The 18,757-nt window shown below is 38.9% G+C and overlaps 1 protein-coding gene across 25 annotated transcripts in view; it reads left to right on the top strand.

Annotated features, from left to right (window-relative positions):
- celf2 (cugbp, Elav-like family member 2) overlaps window positions 1-9,834 on the top strand; it is a 293,462-nt gene extending 283,628 nt beyond the window's left edge. For 24 of the 25 annotated variants that reach the window (XM_074698157.1, XM_074698155.1, XM_074698159.1 and 21 more), the window contains 2 exons: window positions 2,109-2,252; window positions 6,683-9,834. In XM_074698157.1, the coding sequence (XP_074554258.1) occupies window positions 2,109-2,252; window positions 6,683-6,810 (272 nt within the window). In that variant the 3' untranslated portion in view covers window positions 6,811-9,834. The remainder of the gene's footprint in view (window positions 1-2,108; window positions 2,253-6,682) is intronic. The other variant, XM_074698156.1, reaches the window with a different exon arrangement.
- Window positions 9,835-18,757: the final 8,923 nt, after the last annotated feature.

Raw genomic sequence — 18,757 nt, 5'->3', positions numbered from 1 at the left:
TAACACTGTCCATACCATACCATGACCATAAGCTTTGTTTTATTTGTTGAATATCCGTTTTTCCACTTTTTATTTATTTATTTTTCTAATTTTTAATAAACAACAAGAAAGCACCAAAAAAACAAAAAGCATACGCTTCACGTCTGGAAAAAAATTAAACCTTAGGAGACTTTTTTATTTATTTATTTATTCATTTATTTTATGCCCAAAGAAAAAATAAAGAAAAAAACTATATACAGCTACTATAGCAGCAGTAGCTAGCAGGATGCTAACACGCAGAAAGCAAGAGAGAAGCTGCTTAATTCATTCCTTCAAGAAAAAAAAATAAATAAATAAATAAAATCATGTTTTTTCATATATTCAAGGTTTTACGGTAATATTCTCCTTAGTTTTAACAGGATGTGGTATTTGTTTACCTGCACAGAATGTTAGATATATGAACTAATATATAGTTTGTCAGAGTGCTATGAGGGCAGTTTGGATTTTTTTTTTTTTTTTTTTTTTTTTGTATTATTTAATTTAATTTTCTTTTTTTGTCTTATTTTTTTTTATTATTATTATTCTATTGTTGTTTTTTTTACTTTTTTTTATTTTACCTTTTTTTTACTCTGTCAGTACTTTAAGCTTTGTTTTATTTGTCATATCTTTTCTTTTCCTGCCTTTTATTTTTCTTTTTTGTCAATAAACAAAAAATACAAAAATATATAAAATCAAAATCAAAATATAAAATATACACTTGGGGTCCAAAAAAAATTAAAAATAACAGAAATTAAAATAAGAAAAACAACAAAGCTAAACCAAAAATGTGGGGTACAGGTACAAAGCACATTTTTCAACCAAATTTCACATAGAATTAATTTCATTAAGTGTCTATTTGGCTACAGCTGTCCCATTTTTCCCAACATCTATCCCCTTTTTTTCTGGAAATAAAGTAAAAAAGTCATTTTTCCATTAAACAGATGGAGTTGATCGTATGAATAGGGCAATGGTGGGAAGCGTCTTTAGCATTTTGCTCTCACTTTCTTGCAGCCATAAAGATCTTCAGGAGGATTTATCTCTATCACAGACTGAAAATGTGAACATGACCCAAAGATATGAGCGTGGTCAACGTGAACAGGCCACACCCCCTCCATCAACGGCACAGAGACCCACTTTATCTGGGTTTTTTTTTTGGAGTGTTATAAAGAAAAAAATCAAATTTTTCCAATGAAAGTCTCTGAAATGTGGGAGTTATTGGTGGAAAACTGAGTTTTCCAGAGAAATGAAACAAAGTGAGAAAGTTGAACAAAGTGACACTGATACTGAACCTTATTGAAAACATTTCAGCATTATTCTCTGCTCTTTACTCCATTCTCCGTAGGTTTAAAGGAGAAACCCTCAAATACCTTTCTCTTCACCTGAGCTGCTCTCTGTGAACACGCTTATTAAAGCTGCTGCAGATTGTAAAGTTCCTTTTATAACATCCTGGAGCAGAAAATGTGAAATTGATAATTGTGACTATCAGAGGCGCTGTGGAGCGTCACCTCCACGCAGAGGCTGACAGCTGAGGTTAAATTTCCCCAAAAGCTTTTAACAAAAGTGTTGAATACAAAGGAGGTGATGAAAAATTTAGTGAAAGAATAAAAAGCACACAGTGTTTGTTTGCCTGCCTCCAACAAAGACCCATTTGTGAAAGATGCTTTTTATTTCTTTGACAATCCATCCAGGAATTCAAAACCCTCCCGGGAGAAACGCTGAGCGACCCGCGACCCCTCTTAAGAGAGACGCCGTGGCGCCGAGCGGCTGAATGGATCGGAACAGAGAGCCCACGAATAATTATTCAATGAAACCAAAAGCTTTCATCTTTGTTTAATGTTCAACACAATCGCAGCAGAATCTTGTTTAAAAGCAAAAACAAACTCAAGGTCAGCTGATACTGTGCCGAGCGGCGTGCTCAGCGGCGTGCTCAGCGGCGTGCTCAGCGGCGCGCTCAGCCGCACGTTCAGCCCCGTTCCTATGACTACAGCAGGCAGTGGCACTTCCCACAATGCAGCGCTGCCTCTCGCGCAGCTTCAGGTAATGAAAGCGCACTCTGACCCTCACACCTGCTCTGCGTCTCGCCCCGACAGGTCCAGAAGGCGCCAACCTGTTCATCTACCACCTGCCCCAGGAGTTTGGAGACCAGGACATTCTGCAGATGTTCATGCCTTTCGGAAACGTGGTCTCTGCCAAAGTCTTCATCGACAAACAGACAAACCTTAGCAAGTGCTTCGGTACGGCACACACACACACACACACACACACACTCAGGTTTTCTTTTGCTTGTCCTGGTTCAGGGCCTGGTCCTCTGAAGGATCCAGCCTTGTGGGCATGAATGAGACTCTCCTGTAAAAAGACTCACTCAAAGGTTGAAGTCCTTATTACGACCAGAAGCTCTTTGTGTTCACACGGATAAATCGGTACAAACACTCAGGAGGAGGTGACGTTCTGAAAAGAGCGGTGAATGAACTTCTTAAAGCTCCTGAGCAGAGTTTTCAGCCCAGCATGAAACAGACTTTAAATAAGACATGAACGACCTGTTCTGGCCTAAAAAACAAGAGGAACAGCAAGAACACAGATCCTTTCTGCAGAGCAGCTTTAGATCAGGGGTCCATAACTTTCATAGGAGCCATTTTTCCTCAGCTCTCCTAAATTAAAGTGTTTCTGGAGCCATAAAATCAACTTTGTTTTCACAAGACAAAAAAGTAGATACAATTATATGAATAGTTAAAATCAAGGGAAAAAATATTTTAAAAAGATTTTTTTTAATTTATTTAATTTTACATGTGGTTTCTTAGTTTTTTATTTTTAATAAGTGAGTAAAGAAATTAAAACAAACTGAAATTTCAAAAATAAGCAAAAAAAAACCCTGAAAATTAACAACATTAGAAAAAAATTCTCAAATAAGTTAAAATTTATATTAAAAAAAAAAATTGCATAAATGTGAGTTTCAGAAATGCAAAAAAAAAAAAGAAAATTGGAAAAAAAAATAAAAAAACAAAAACAAAAATGTGAATTTTCGACATGCTCTAAAGATTAGAAAATATTTTTTTTTAAAAAATGTTTAAAAAAAAGTGGCAAAAAAATAATCAAAATGTTTGAAAAATTTTGAAATATTTTCAATATTTTTTTGGAAATTTTAAAAAATTTGAAAAAATTAGAAAAAAATTCAAATAAGTTGAATTTTTTTTAAAGAAATTGCAAAAATTCCATTAAAATGTGAATTTCAGAAATGCACAAAAAAAAGAAAATTCTAAAAAAAATTGCAAAATACCATCAAAACTTCAATTTCAGACATGCACTAAAGATAAATAAAAAAAAGAAATTAAAAATTGGCAAAAAATAAATAAATACATAAAAATATTTTTTTAAAAATTGGAAATATTTTCAATGTTTTTCGGAAATATGAAAAAATTCTTAAAATGAAAAACAACGCTAAAAAAGTATTTTAAAGGCATGTTGACTCTGCTGTAAAATGACCAAACTGGTATGTGCTATGGAGTCTGCCTCAAGTGGACACTTAGGGAACTGCTGTTTCTGCATCAGCTTAATTATGTTCCCCAGCAAAAAAGGTTTTTCCACACAATTATTTACAGCTCCCTCCATGGTTCATTTTACAGACACTGAAATGTGACCACTGTTTGAGAAAGCTCTGAAAAAACTTTGACAAGCACCACAAATAAAAGCGCTTAAAGCTCACAATGAAAGGGTTTAACATCTGACACATGAATGACTCCTCAAGTCTGAAACTGTTTTCTTATATTTCTGCATCAATAATCACCAAATAACGTAATTTTCTTCAGAAATGTTGGAAAAAAAAATATCAAGAAACTGTAGAAATAGTCACATAAAGCGTAACCTGTGCCACCTGGAGTTTACCTGAAGAGCTCCCTCTGGTTTATCCTGACACACTAAGTACTGAAGGCCTCTGATTGTTTGTGTAAAGGTTACATCTCTCAGACAGGCCTCGTTCACAAGCAGAGACATCATCTTTCACCTAATTTTTAAACCGAAGCATAAAAAGCCTCAGATCCAGGGTGAAATGCATTTCAACGAGTCACAGATTTTTATTTGCATAGCATTTGTCCTTGTTGACAACAAAACCTAAATATAATCCATCTCCATTCCTCGTGTAGCGACTGAGGGAAACAGAAATAAATCAAGCACGGATAGGAGCGGCGGCGGCGGCGGCGGTGGCGGCGCACAGACAGCAGCGATACTTGTCAGATTGTGGGGATGGATGTGAGACAAGCGAGACGAGGCGTTTACTGTCAGCTCTCGAGGCTGCAGATATTACAGGAGGAAGTGAAGTGTGCGTGAAGACACGCGACAAAACAACACAACATGAACCGTCTGCTCCAGCACCTTTACTCTGACATCCTGACCCACATCACCGTCCTGGAGGCGGGGCTAAAACCTCTGAATATAAGAAACTTCTGAATTATCTGTTAGAGTAACACTCCTGATGCTTCACAGTAAAAGTGTCCCTATTTATTTTATTTTACGACTGTGTTTATGAATTTAACTAAGCTTTAATTCTCGTGTTATTTTGTTTGTGCGCAGACCCAGCTCCCCTCCAGGAGTCATTAAAGTTTAATCTCTGCTCATTGTGTACCAGGGGTGTATTTTAATGCACATGTAAATGTAATCTCCAGACACAGAAACATAATGAGAGCGCCTGGCGTAGTACTCCAACATCACTTTATTTTTACGCCTTCATTTGGAGAAAGGAGCGTTGCTGTAAATAAACACGACCGTTCCAGAGGAGGTTTTTAAAGACGGAGAGGAGGAGGAGGTTTCTGAGGCGCGGGCTGGTGCTAAAACAAAGAGAGAAAAGACTGCAAACGTTAAACGGCTGGACTCAAATCATCCTGGTTTTATTTACTACAATCTGAACGCGTTAACTACAATCCAACTCATTAAACCTAAGCTGCTGTGATTCAACATGTTAACTTCACTTCCTGTGAGATAAACCAACACAACTGATCCTTTCATTTTACTTTATGGTTAAACACATTTCTGCCCAATAAATAATAAGAGAAGTGTTAGCAACAGCTCTTTTAGGGTCGTCACACATTAGCCGTGTGGTCCCAGTATTTATGAGCATTAAAATATTTAAGCTAACCAGCAGCGTGAGTCGAGCATCAAACTGTGGATTCATAAGAAAGATGAGTGTTTGTAGTAAATTGAAGCTCCATGGGCGAAATTTTAGCAGTTTTTCCTCGATGTGACATGAACACAGCATTGCAAGGTTATATATTGAGAGATAAATATGTTTAATTAAAAAAAAACTTTGATATTTTACAGTCAAAAATGATATTACCATATAATCAAGTACTGAATACTGTTACCGTTGAGTACTGATACCGATTGACTGTACCGTCAGTACTTTGTTTCAAATGTGAAAAAAACCCATCCTCAGCAAACGGTGGGCTCTCAATATGCTGTAAACAGTCTAGATTTAAGATTTAAAAAAGTTTTTAAATTTCAACTTTTTTTTTATTTTGCAAACTGTTGAAATTCATTTTTCTCTAAATTTTTTGCACATTTTTGAAATACCTTTTTTTATTTTAAATTTTTAATTAATTAATTTTAATTTATATGAAAAAAGTGCAAAATCTTGGCTTTTTTTTTTTGCAAGTGCAATTTATTTTTCGCTTTTTTTATCATTTCTATTTAATTAAAAAATAAATAAAATAAATAAATACAAAATTGTTTGTTAATAAAAAACAAGTTCATCACATGTAAAATTTCAAGAATTTAAAAAACTCCTCTTCTTAATAATTATTTACTAGATTTTAAATATGCATATAATTTTTTACACTCAGTATTTTTTTATTTTATTCATTTATTCATTTTTTATTTTCCAAAATAAAAATCATTATTAAATTATATTTTTGTTTATGTTTATTTACTCAATATTTATTTTATTTTATTTGTTTTATTTTATTTATTTATTATTATAAAAAATAAATAAAAATTATTATAAAATCATATTTTTGTTTATATTTATACAATCAATATTTTTATTATTTTATTTTTATACACACACACACACACACACACACACATACACACACATATATATATATATATATATATATATATATATATATATATATATATATATATATATATATATATATATATATATATATATATATATATATATATATATATACTTAAAATTGTGAAGATAAAGTAGATTTTGTGGCTCTTGAATGACTTTAATCCAGATGAGCTGAGGAAAAATGGCTCCTATCAAAGTAAGGGTTGCAGACCCTGGAGCTGAAGGGCAAAAACTCGCTTGATTTTGATTTTCAGTATGAATACGGACTGTGAAAGCGGGGCCTCACAATCCTTCTGACTTTTTGGGTTTTAAGCAGGAGGTGTCAGAAAATTTACCACCACTGTAAAAACAGTTAAAAACAAACATAAACTTTAAAAATGGTAAAATGTGTGTTTATGACAGTTTGACTTTAGATTGGTGGTTTATGGTGAAGTAGCTCTGAGAGAGATTATATGGCTTAATCCTCGTGTTTCATGAACCTTAGTGTTGGACATTGTTTGTTGAACGAACTCATAGTTTAATGTCTGTGAAGCTTTGTTGCAGATTTTAATGCACCGTCCCTGTGTGTTCTCCTCCTCTTCCTCGTCCCCACAGGCTTCGTCAGCTATGACAATCCCGTGTCGGCACAGGCAGCCATCCAGGCCATGAATGGCTTCCAGATCGGCATGAAGCGGCTGAAGGTGCAGCTGAAGCGCTCCAAGAACGACAGCAAACCGTACTGATCTTAGCACTAGGGTCTATCTGCTCCCCATGTTAGCACTGCTAGGGTAAGTCCCCTCCCCCCACCAAGAAAAAAGAAAGAAAAAAAAAAGCAAACCGAGCCACGACCTCTCTACACAGGAACTCGGGGGGGAGGGCGGGGCGGGGGGGCTGATGGGAGGGTGGGGAGGGATGTGGGAGGGAGGGGGAGACGACCTACAACCACCCTGAGGGAGACACACACACACACACGCCTTGTTTGGTTTTCTTGCTTTTCTTTTTGATATTTTGATTTGAGCTTTGAAGCTTTATTATTTATTGCAGTTTTTCTTTGACTTGCTTTTACATGAACGCTTCCATTACCGCCATTACTTTGTGCAATTCTTTTTTGGATGGAAGGACGTAGCTATCTTGGGTAGCTTTTTTACAGAAGTTTGTTTGAGAAGTTATTTTTTCTCTTGGATTATTTATTCCTTTTCGAGGACTAGTTACAGTCAGAACCGAGGTAAAGACAAAGGAGCCATAAGATTTCTTTTCCGTTTTCCTCTCTCGTCGTGAACCTGAGGCCTGGCGGAAGGTTCTTTTTCTTCTCTTTGTTTTTGACACGCATGCAGATATGCACATTTGACCTTTGACCTCCGCGGTGTTGGTTGCAGGCCGCCGCTGCTTCTCCAAACCCCCTCTATGCCTGCTGGCAACCCGGGAGCAAAGGCTGCAAAACGTTAGTGGCCTCTTTACATTACAGACCGCGGCACAGTCAGCCTGCCGATCAGCTCCAGTCCACCACTGCAAGTGAAAAAAACACACAAACACACACACACACACACACACACACACACTCCAGCTACGTCTTATTATTTATGTGAAATATAAAAAAGATTTTTTTATTTCTCAGAAAGAAAATGACTACTTTTCTGGGTCAGATCACATTGGTCTTTGACGTGAAAGGGATTTACAGCATGTAGAGCATTTTTCAAAACCACATCCAGAATTTGATGAAGGCTATAATAATAATGCTACTAATAAATAAAAGAGTTTATGGGTTTAGGTGGTAACTGAAAATACTTGATGTTTGTTGAAAGATTTTAAAAAATAATTCAAAGTACAGAGAGCCACAGGCCTGTAAATTTTATTTGTAAAAAAGCAGTTCTATTTTTATACATTTTTACTGCCTCAGATAAAAAAAGGATTTTATTTATTGCCTATTGTTAAGTTATTGGACTCCTATAAAGTATACAGCATCATTAAAGTAGACCCTTTGTGGAGAAGTCTCGTGGAAATTGGGTTCTCCGGTGTTTTTTCATGTTTTTTCAGTGCAGAAACCACAATCACCACACACCTCCGCCGCCATTCAAACCACGCCCCCTCCTCCTCCTCCTCCTCCTCCGCCTGTGTCATCCACACACACACGCACACACACTCACTCACTCACACACACACACACACACACATCACTCTGTGCTGTTCATCCATCGCTCTTTTTACCTCTTTGGGCTCTAATTTCGTAGACAAGGCGCAAGCCCAGGCGCACCTTCCTCCGCGCAAGAGGCAGAGAGGGAGGAGAAAAGCCGTGAGTGGGTTTAACACAGCCGGGCGCTGTTTTCACCAATCAAATGAGCGCCTCTCCTCGCCTTTAAATGCGCTACAGCCGAGGCGCAGCGTCTGATTGGTCTGAGTGATCCCCAGCACCGCGGAAAGTGTGCTGGAAAGACCCGGTAGCGGAGACAGTCAGAGCCGCTGTCCCTGCACATCAAAGCGCGTCACCGTTTGGGCCAGCTCCCGGGACAGATTTAATCTGTTCCTTTGTCATTAATAGGAGAACAAAATGAAGAGACAGTTACACAGCTGGCTTATCCATTCAGAATACTTTTGATCCACCTGCACTCCTGGTTTGTCATCGCCAAATTGCAGAACCTTTGGTGATATACTGTATACTCTCCTGGTGTCTTCACCTCATCCTCCTTACAACAATGTACTCCATCTTTTTAGATCAGGTTAAAAATAAAGACTAAAACAGAGAAATATGGGAAATCACAGGTAAATCCTGAGTGACATACATTTATTTTGTCTCTTTTTTCTTCGTCTTTTCTCTCCCTCTTTTCTTTGAATTAAATTAAATGAGAGAAGCCAGATATATACTCAGTATCAGAAGTTAAGGCTAAGATGTGCATCAAACTTCCAGCTGCCGTCAGGTTAACTTTCCATTATGACAAACGGCTTTAATCTGACATCAGATGACCAGGTTGGAGCTGGCGAGCTTTCAGCGCACTTTCTGCGCTGTTTTTGGCACAAAATTGTCACTGCGTCAACATGAATCTGCTGACACCTCCCCCTGGCGCGCCGTCACACCCATCTCTGCACAGACGGTCTACCAAATTGTCAAAATTAACACTGCGCAGGGTGCGCCAGGCTTGCGCCCCCTTGCGCTGCGCCACGAAATTAGAGCCCTTTCTCCCTCTTTCCATCTGTAGTGGGACTTTTTTTTTTTTAACCTTTTCGTTTTGAGTGTTTCCGTTTTTTGTTGTCCGTAGCTCCTCCCCGACACCCTCAAAAGATTTTCAAAAAAAGAGAAATTTTCAAACCTTCCCTTGAAAAATGATCGTCTCATCCATCTGGGATCTGATGGATAAAGCTTTGAGTGTTTTCTGTGAATGAGTGAGCGATGAGTGAGTGAATGTGTTTGTCGTTTCCTGTGACTGTAGACCTATAACATGAAACTATTTAAAGAAAAGAAGAAGAAGAATCAAAGCTAATCATTAGCCGATGAAATCAGTGAGTGGTGTTGCTGTTCTGCATTGTTGTTGTTTGTTGTTGTTGTTGTTTGTTGTTGTTTCTCCTGATTTTTGACACGAAAAAAAGGAAAAAAAATGCTGTAGTGGTGTGGTGCTCTCTGGCTCTCTGTGTGTAACTCTCTCCTCTCCCCTGTTTTTTCTTTCCCCCTTTTAGAGCAACTTCATCTCCATGCCTGTTAGCTCATCGTTTGCCTAGCATGTCTCCGTGGCGTCCCCCCCTCCTCCCCCCCTTCTCAAAAAACAAACAAACAAAAAGTTCAGAAAAAAAAAAACTCACCAAAAAGTGTCATCGTCCCCGTCATTGTTTTTTCTGATGTCTTTTCCGAGCTCACCTGATCATAACCTGGCTCTCCTCCTCCTCCTCCTCCTCCTCCTCCTCCTCCGCTGCCTACTGACCTTTTCAACTTTTTTGGATTTTTTTGCTTTTTTGTGTTTTTGTTTTTTTTTCCTTTTGTGTTTTTGTTTGATTTTTGTTTTTTTGCATGTGACCTCATTTGGATCTGGGAGGGTTTTTTTTTCTGGGAGGCGATATATGAAACCAAGGGGAGGGGGTGGGTGAGAGGAAATGAATCAATGTGAAAAAGATAAAAAGCTGCATTCATATGAAAAACAAAAAAGACTGAGATTTTTATGGAAGAACACGTGTTTCCTTTTTGGAGGAAAAAAAAAAACAACCTGTGGCAAAGTGATTTCCATTCAGTATGTTTTCTTGCATTTTTTTTTCTTCTTCTTCTTTCTGTCAGTTTTTTTTTTCTTCTTCATTTAAAGTAAACTTGAAAGTTCACCACAGGAATTGGCGCGTCATCTTGCTTCTGGCGCCGACGAGAAACAAACCACACACACACACACGCTTACACACACATGTACACACACTTACACACACACACATTCAGAAAGCGTGCGCGGTCCAGAAGCAGTCGGCGCCAGTTTCTCTGAGAAATAAGACTACTTCCAAACAGTTTTGAGTAAAAAACTGTCTGATCAATATTAGACTCTCTCTCAGAGCTCTCCAATGGTTTTTACATTTTTCAGGCAGTGTAAAGTTTTTTGATAAGGCCATTTTAAGTGGCTCTGTTTCTCATTCAAAGTCTATATATAGAACCACTTTTTTCTAGAGTAGTTTAAAGGTAAAAATAAAAAAGACATTTGCCCTGTTTGGGTGGGAGAAATGCTACCTACTTGTGTCACCTTTTGCTGAACTGACTCACAGATAGACAATCCGTGGTTTAAATGCACATGATGAAATGACCTATATTTTCTACTGTTTAAATGTATAGAGGAAAAAAAAAAACGTACTAAGAATACCTGTAACCTGCGTTAACGTCGGTGCTTCTCGTGAGTTTAGTTGTGGTTTCATCACAAGTCTAACGGTCTTAAATGTTCTCATGTTTTTCAAGAGAAGACTAAAAAATCAGTTTACTTGAACAATAGACAAAGCCTTTCATATTACTATAATACTTTGTTGTTTTTTTCATTTATTTCTCTTTTTTTAAGGAGTCCCTATTTGCTAAATTTCTTGTTGGTTAATTAGCTATATAAAATTCCTAAAAATATATATAAATATAAATATATCTATATATATATAATGTCAGCTTGTGAAGCATCAATGTCATTATTATTTTATTTCTCTCGTGGGAAACAATATTTAGGTGTGTTTTGTTGTTCAGCAAAATGTCTTATAACGAAAAAAAAGACAAGATCAGTGGAGTTTAGTGCCAAATTCTGAAGGTACTTCCTGCCTAGCGCGTCAGTGTATTTCTTGTGAAATTATTTGATAACATGGGTATTTTATTATAAGTGTTTTGTATGGATCCCTCATATTTAAAATATAGATTTAAAAAAGAGTTTGTTAACTTGCTATTCTGTGGTCTTGTTGCCTGAGAAAAAAAAATGTCATGTTTGCTTTTTTCTTTGTAAAGATGTAAAAAAAGAAAAGGAAAAAAAAGTGCCCATGTGTCATATATATATATCTATATACACGCACACACGGACACACACACACACATTCTCGTGCAGACCTCACAGTTTTTACTTTCTTGTTGAGCGTGAGAGCCCCTGAGCGTGAAGCGCCCGCGCAGCAAACGGCTGCAGCCCGCCCGCCCGGCGTGCACACACACACACACACACACACACACACACACACACACACACTTTAAGACGCAGATATTTTTAGCCATTGTACAGCCGTTTACTCATCAAAGCCTTACCACGAATCTTTGCACTCCTCTCCTCTCTGTTCGCACACGCAGACAAACACAAGCATCAGGCTTCAGCGTCTTTTCTTCTGATTGTTTTCCTCGCACGCTGTCGCAACGAAAAATTGAGGTGAGAGTCAAACGCGAAGCCTTATTTCTCCACAATCCTTCTTTTTTTTATTTTTTACTCCGAGTCGTAGCCGGCGCCGTTTGTCTCAGACAGGCGAGAGGATCATTACTTTTTGTGTATCACCTCAGACGAGCTTTTTCTTTCATGATGTAAGCACAGGGCAAGACTCGCTCATTCATGCGAATACGCCTCCATCTTTTGAGGAAAAAAAAAAAAAGAAAAGCACATGAGATAGTGGAGGAGACGCCGAGAGAGGCGGGACGGTCCCAGAGCGAGTCTGACTCGTTTGGTTTTTGATTTCCCTCAGCGGTTGTAAGACCTCCATGTGTGAGTCTTATCTGTGCAATGGGCCAAAACCACGTTTAGATGCCAAAGTGTGTGGATGACATTCTCATAGTCGAGCCGTTTACATGGCACAGTGTTGTCAGTCTATTCAACTGCCCCCACCCCCTCCCTGAAAGCCTAGTTTACGCTCTGCAAAAAACTAACGAAAAAAGAGGCAGCATTATTTTCTACAGAAGCTCACCAGTCGCCTTAAACAGGGAGCGTCCTTCCAGTATTTTCAGAGTAGACGATGTCGTCAGTCAGTCAGTCAGTCAGTCAGTCAGTCGGTGATGTGTGCCAACCGTGTACAGTCAACCTCCCATTCGTCAACGTCTGGGTTTCGCTCTTCGCCATTTTGTCCAGAGCAGAGAGGGACGGAGACGGAAGGAAGGAAGGAGGAAAACAAGGCTCCTCTCTCTGCTTGTTGTCTCCCAGGCTAACCTGGGTTATTAGAAACAGGGCTATGTGCAGGAGCGTCTTATTGGAATAGCGACAGGGGAAATAAAGCGCTCGTTGGCTGCAGAGGAAGGGTCACGTCCGCAGGTCCACACAGGCAGAACAACAGCCGCAGCCGAGATGAAGGCAATACAGCTTTCATTATCCTCTCAAAGACCAAACCCAACGCCAAACTTCACAAACAGATCTCATGGAGGGAGGCCAGCAGACTTCTTTTTAATCAAATGCAGTATACACATGAGCAGTGCCACAAACAGCCATAACTACCTGTAAGAAAGCTGGACCCGAGGAGTCCCAGCTCCAATCAGTGTTCACGGACCAGTTTCCTGACCAGCGTGTGTGTCGTGTTCAAGTCGCTGAGACTGCGATTGTGTGTTTCACATCCTCGCTCATCCCCCGCACAATCTCATCGTCACGCGAGAACGTTTCATCGTACTGTGCTGTCCAAGTCGTCACCAAGCACAGACGGTTCCTCGTCCCAGCTCGGTGAGCGCAGGGTCCTGGTCGGTGGCGAATTCACTGAGGTATGACGCTAAAGGTCGGGTAACGTCTGTACGCTAACCGTTTCATCGGAGAACGTGACAGGAAGGAGGAAGAAGCAGAAACAGGACTTGATTCCTGACGAGCAAGGTTAATCACTCAAAGACGATCATAGCAGCACGGTCGCCAACGGCAGTGGTCCCCAACCCCACATAAAAAATACTCAACTTACATTATTTCAGTTTGATTTATTGTCTGATTCTGAACGATGTTTTATTCTGAAAAATGACCGGGTTCTTGCCAAACCCCCCAAGCCAGCAAAATGGACAAAAAACAAACATCTTTGGAAAGTTTCTTTAAGCAGGGTAAAAGAGCCGGTCCAAGAAAATATCGTCTGACATTAAAACGGTCCGTGGTACAAAGAAGGTTGGGTATGACTAGCATACAATTCGAAAGCTAGTTTTGTCCCGACTAAGCTAGCATACGATGTTTGACACCTTGAAACTGTACTGTCATGACATAGCAAGAAAAGTAGCAACTACAAGTCCATAACCTTTAATTTGTGACAGCTACAAACTGCCGATTTACAAGCTACAGTAAGAAAAAGACGAACTACACTTATGTAAATAAAGCAGACACTTCCGAACTGTAGGTACGCATCATATGCCACCCGTAATTGGAGATTTACCAGTTGAAATCTCTGACTTTCGACCTGAAAGCGTTTCAGACAAATAACGACTTTGGTTTGAGCACAAGGAATTTTGGTAGGCTATGTAAACAAACCAATATGGCCGACACTATTAGCGTATTTCTTAATTGTTTTAATCACCAAATGAGTCTGCAACTTGCTTGTTTGAGTAACACGGATGAGTAGAAACGATAGGGGTGGGTAAAAATATTAATAAATCGATGGATCGTAATATTTTCTTGCCCAATTCAACATCAATTCAGCAAATCCTCTGAATCGATTCATCTCCTGGCAAATGAGGGGGGCTATGCGTGTTATTTGAGTTGTGTGGTGAGTTAAATGGCAGCGTAAGCAGCAGCAGGATAAAGTCAGATCCTTTGGCTTTAGAGTCTGACGATTGGGTTCTTTTATTGCTCCAAAACATGAGGTGGCACACCTAAAATGTTCACTTGGGGCATGAAAATCGGTAATCGAAGAATCTAAATCAATATCGAATTGAATCACAACCTAAAGAATCAAAATTGAATTGATGTCAAATCGATATGAAATCAAATCGAATCGATATCAAATTGAATCGAATCGTGAGGTTCTTAGCAGTACCCCGCCCTAAGAAAGGACGTATAAGGTAACAGAAGCTTAAACTTTATATTTTATCGTATTTGTTATATTGTATGATCCACAGAAAACTAGCTAACGCCAGAGAGGCTGCCAATGCTACGTTAACATTAGCAGATAAATAACTTTAGAGTGTCAAGTTTGACTGCCGTTCTCGTGCACTTTCACGACTTACAGGTGGGAAAAACCGGAGTTACAGGTTGCCTGGAAGCAGCAATAGAGAAATGTGGGAATAGCGATGACGTTAGCAACACATTACGACAGTTTAAACAGCAGCTACGTAGCTAACATCGTTGGATATGTACAAACTGCAGTTGTGGTTGTTTCTTATTTATTGTGAAAAAACAAACTTTACATCAAATGTGCATTAAAAAATAAGCAGCAGTCATGAATGTTGCACAAGTTAGCGTTCAAAACGTGACTATAAAACACCAACCAGTGGAACTAATGTAACTAAAAACACTTAAAACCCAATCAGGTAAAGGACAATAATGTGAATTACTCATAAAGATGGTTGTCTTTGAGTCAAACTGGAGATGCTAATGTGTTGAAAGTCAAACAGGATGTTGCTAAATGGATATATAGTACATCTAACGCGGATGCTAGCGATCTGACCTTGATCGTCATATTTTGAAGCCACCGACCGGTCTGCTGCGTTCACCGCGTTGGGATGGAGAACGTTACCAAGCACGTAACCTTAGACGGCTGTCAGTGTAAACAAAGACTTATCAACTGTCCCAAAACGTTGTTGTAAATTGCCAAATGTCAGCGAGCTGCACGCAGCCCGATGTTGCACAGCGGAGCGCGAAGCATCTTGTCGTCGTTTTTAATGTTAAAGCACAAGAGGGCCGTAGAAACCGGGTTTGCGTCGCGCGGCTCACCTCAGGGGCTGTCACGGCCGATGCTCGTTGTAATCTTTCTATCTCGTCACTGTTCACTTCTCTGTTCTCCTTCTTTCTTAATTATCTTAAGTGCTATTTATCAAACAAAGAAATCTGAAAGGAAAAAAAAAATGAACTTGTCGTTTCTTTGCATTATGGCTTATGTCAAAGTTTTTTGAGGAAAAATGTTTTGTGTGTTCTCTTTCCGTGCCGTAAAAAAAGAGCTTGTTGTCTGTAGAAATTATTCAAATTGATTTCTTTTACTGTTGTTTGGTTTCTTTTATTCTCAAAAAGGTTTTCAGTAGTTTATTGTCTTGAGAGAAGCCAAAGTCAATGCATTTCAGTGGATCCTGTAAGCGTGATGTATGTTTGTTTGACAACACTTGGAAATCTGTCACTGGATGGGATTTAAAAAGTACAAAAAATGCAGGCTTTCCTATTTCTACAACTGATTGTACTTATGCATTTTGTACCAGTGGAATTTTTTATACTGGAGATTAAAGGATACAACAAAAAATCTTAGAAAAAAAGCTGTCTGGCCTGGTGGTGTGGCCTGACCCTGACTGGTCCCCGAGTATGATTTCTAGCTGGCATCCAGAAAGTTGGCTTTTGATATAAGATTTTCTAGAAGATCTTTGGCTTTATTTCTTTCACTTCTTTTTCCTCACTTGAGTGTTGTTCTTTCTTTCGACCTTTCTTTCGTTCTTTGTTTTGAGTTCTTTTTCCAAAAAGCAGAGGGTAGGTGAGCGTCAGATCTTTCATTTTTCCTTTTTGAGTAGTTCTTAGCCAGTTTGTCTATACAACAGCGGTAAGTTTCATTTGACTTCTGTATTGTGCCGTCTACACGATAAGACAATTATAGAAAAAGAAGGAATAGAAATATTTAGTCACCTTCAGTGGATTAATGTATTAGTTTAATAAAGAGATCAACTAATTAGAGTTTTTTGCTTTTAGCTGTTTAGATTTTCCGGTTTCTCTGTCCTTCTCTGTGAACTAACTGTGTAGCTGAAGCAGTCAGAATTATTTTTGTAAACGTATGTTCTTGTGTGATGCAGTTTTTTGCTTCTGTCTCCTATATTAAACCATTTTTCCTAATACTTGTCTCTCTCTGTGTTGTTATGTTCCAGTGGCTGTCTGATGTTGTACTGTTTCTCAACCTCTCCCTGCCATCCTCTTCCTCTTTCTTCCTCTCTTTCATAGTCTTCCTCATTCTATCTTTCCCCCTCGTGTTCACCTGTTTTGTTTTTTTTACCACATAGTAAAGTTGACTCCATCCTCAGTGACAACTCACTATGCTGTCGTTCTCACCACACATAGTAAATATACATCAGAGTGTTTGTATGTATATTACTGTGTAGCCCAAGTTGATGCGTGACAGTTACGTAAAAAGTCCAACCTACGAGGATTCCTGCTTCCTTCGAGCGACGAAAACTGAAATTCGATCATGACGAGCTAAAGGGATGAAGGGGTTAAGCGGCGCTAAGAGAAATTTTTAACAAACGCTTTGGGAAATACCTCAGTTTGCATTCTTTAAAACAAAATCTGTCCAAAAAAACAACCAGCTAACCTTGCTAGCTTGCTCTTTGTAGCTATACGTAGCTATGATTTGGGCAAGATGCTAATAGCTGGTTATTTTAGCAGCCAATTTGATGCTAGCTAACTAGTTACAGCTTGTAAGCTCGCTAGAAGAAGAATGATCATATTAGCTCTACAAGCTAGGGTTGTTTTAGCTGTGTTAGCTAGCAAGCTTGCTAACCACTTAGTCCAAAAATTAGCCTCAATCACTTTACTCCAAATGACTGAAGCGTATCAGCTGTTAAGTTTTAAAACACTTGATTCTAACTTTTCTTAGCTTAAAGAAGCAGGTTAGCATTTGGAAAAAGTGCACAAGCAATGGGAGCAAGCTAGCCCAGGTTAGCCTTGTATATCTCCAAGTTTTGTCTATTTTTCCTGTACAGAAGTTACAGTTAGCAAGCTAGCTAAAATCAAGAAGCAAACAAGCTAGATTTAGAAAGGCTACAGTTAGCTCAACTGGTGTTAGCGGCAGAATTGTGTTATTTTGAATGGAGCCAGACTAGCTGTGGCTTTAGCTAATTAGCTGATAGCAGTAGCTTTTCTTTTTAACTCTCCAGAAGAATGCAACTGAGTTTATTTCTCAAAATGTTGAAGAACTTAAAGCATTTTCTTTTCGTTTTGTTTAATTCAGAGTAACTTTTTACTTTTTTTTTTACTCGGTAAAATAAATTTGACATCATTTTCTTACGTTTTACTTAGAAAATTGAGAAATTTGTTGAGCTTAAAGCCTGATTCACCCTGAAATTGGCCTGTGAAGAAATCAAGAACTCTAATTTTGGCCCATGCACGTATTCTCCTAGCGGGGAAACGACCCCGCCGTCCTCTTTCCTGTGCTGTCCGCTGTCCTGGGCGAGGCGTGTCCACTGTATGTCCACTTTGTGTCCGATCCACTCCCGTAAACTGTCTCACCGTCACAACTGCATCCCCAGTAGAGAGGAAAGAGAAGTCAAAGTTCAAAGTTATCACCTGTCATTCACAGAATCAGAGCGGGTTTGACGTCTTCCAGGTGCTGAAGGTCTGGTTTGGTTTTTGAAGAAATAAAAATAGATTTTCATTATTAATGACATAAATCTGCAGATCCCAAACGCTGCCTTCGGTAAAGCTTTAAATCTGAGGTTTTTATAACCTCCAAGTCCAAATATCCACTCCTGTGTGCGTTATGTACTTTGGGCACATTAAGGCACCTCTCCCTTTCATCACCGCACCAGTCCACCAAGTCTGTTATTAAATATTGATTGTACAGGTTCAGGCAAGGCATACAATAAAGTGCCCTCAGTGTGGATCCTGCCCATAGATAGATAATATTAAAGCTCCATTATTGTCCGTGTGTGGCCTGTAATTCAAGAGCAGGTCAGCAGATCAGGGTTTTATTTTTCCTCCATGTTTTTCTCTTTAGGTTTTGCTTTTATTCCCCTTTTGTTGATTCACTTTTAAAAAATGTGAAAGCAGCCAGGAGGGGAAGGTCTGTGTGCTCGCAAAAATTGAATTGATGCTTGTTCACACACACATGGTGTAGCTCTGAGAGATTCTGGAGAAGAAGAGTGTTTGAAGAAGACGACATCGTCCGCTGACGTACAGGAGCCTCCAGAAGTCAAGGTGAGGTCCAGACTAATTCAACAAACGTGGGCGTTTGAAGGCCCAGTTCACCAACGGCAGCACTTTGTTCCTTTAGGTGGAACATTTAAGGTCCAGGGATTTGAAGGATTCAGCAAATCTTTATTCTTCCTCAGGATGAAGAGCACTGGGGCCACCATTGAAGAGTTCTTAGAAATTAAACTTTCAGTGAAAAAGTTAAGCATTGAGTTCTTAATATGATAAGCAGCAATGAAGAAAT

The sequence above is a fragment of the Halichoeres trimaculatus genome, unplaced genomic scaffold (assembly GCF_033239565.1).
Source record: "Halichoeres trimaculatus isolate MK-OKI-2021-1 unplaced genomic scaffold, fHalTri1.1 fHalTri1_scaffold_21, whole genome shotgun sequence".
Classification (NCBI taxonomy): Eukaryota; Metazoa; Chordata; class Actinopteri; order Labriformes; family Labridae; genus Halichoeres; species Halichoeres trimaculatus.
The sequence above is the reverse complement of the archived record's forward strand: the minus strand, read 5'-3'. Positions and strand labels throughout refer to the sequence as shown.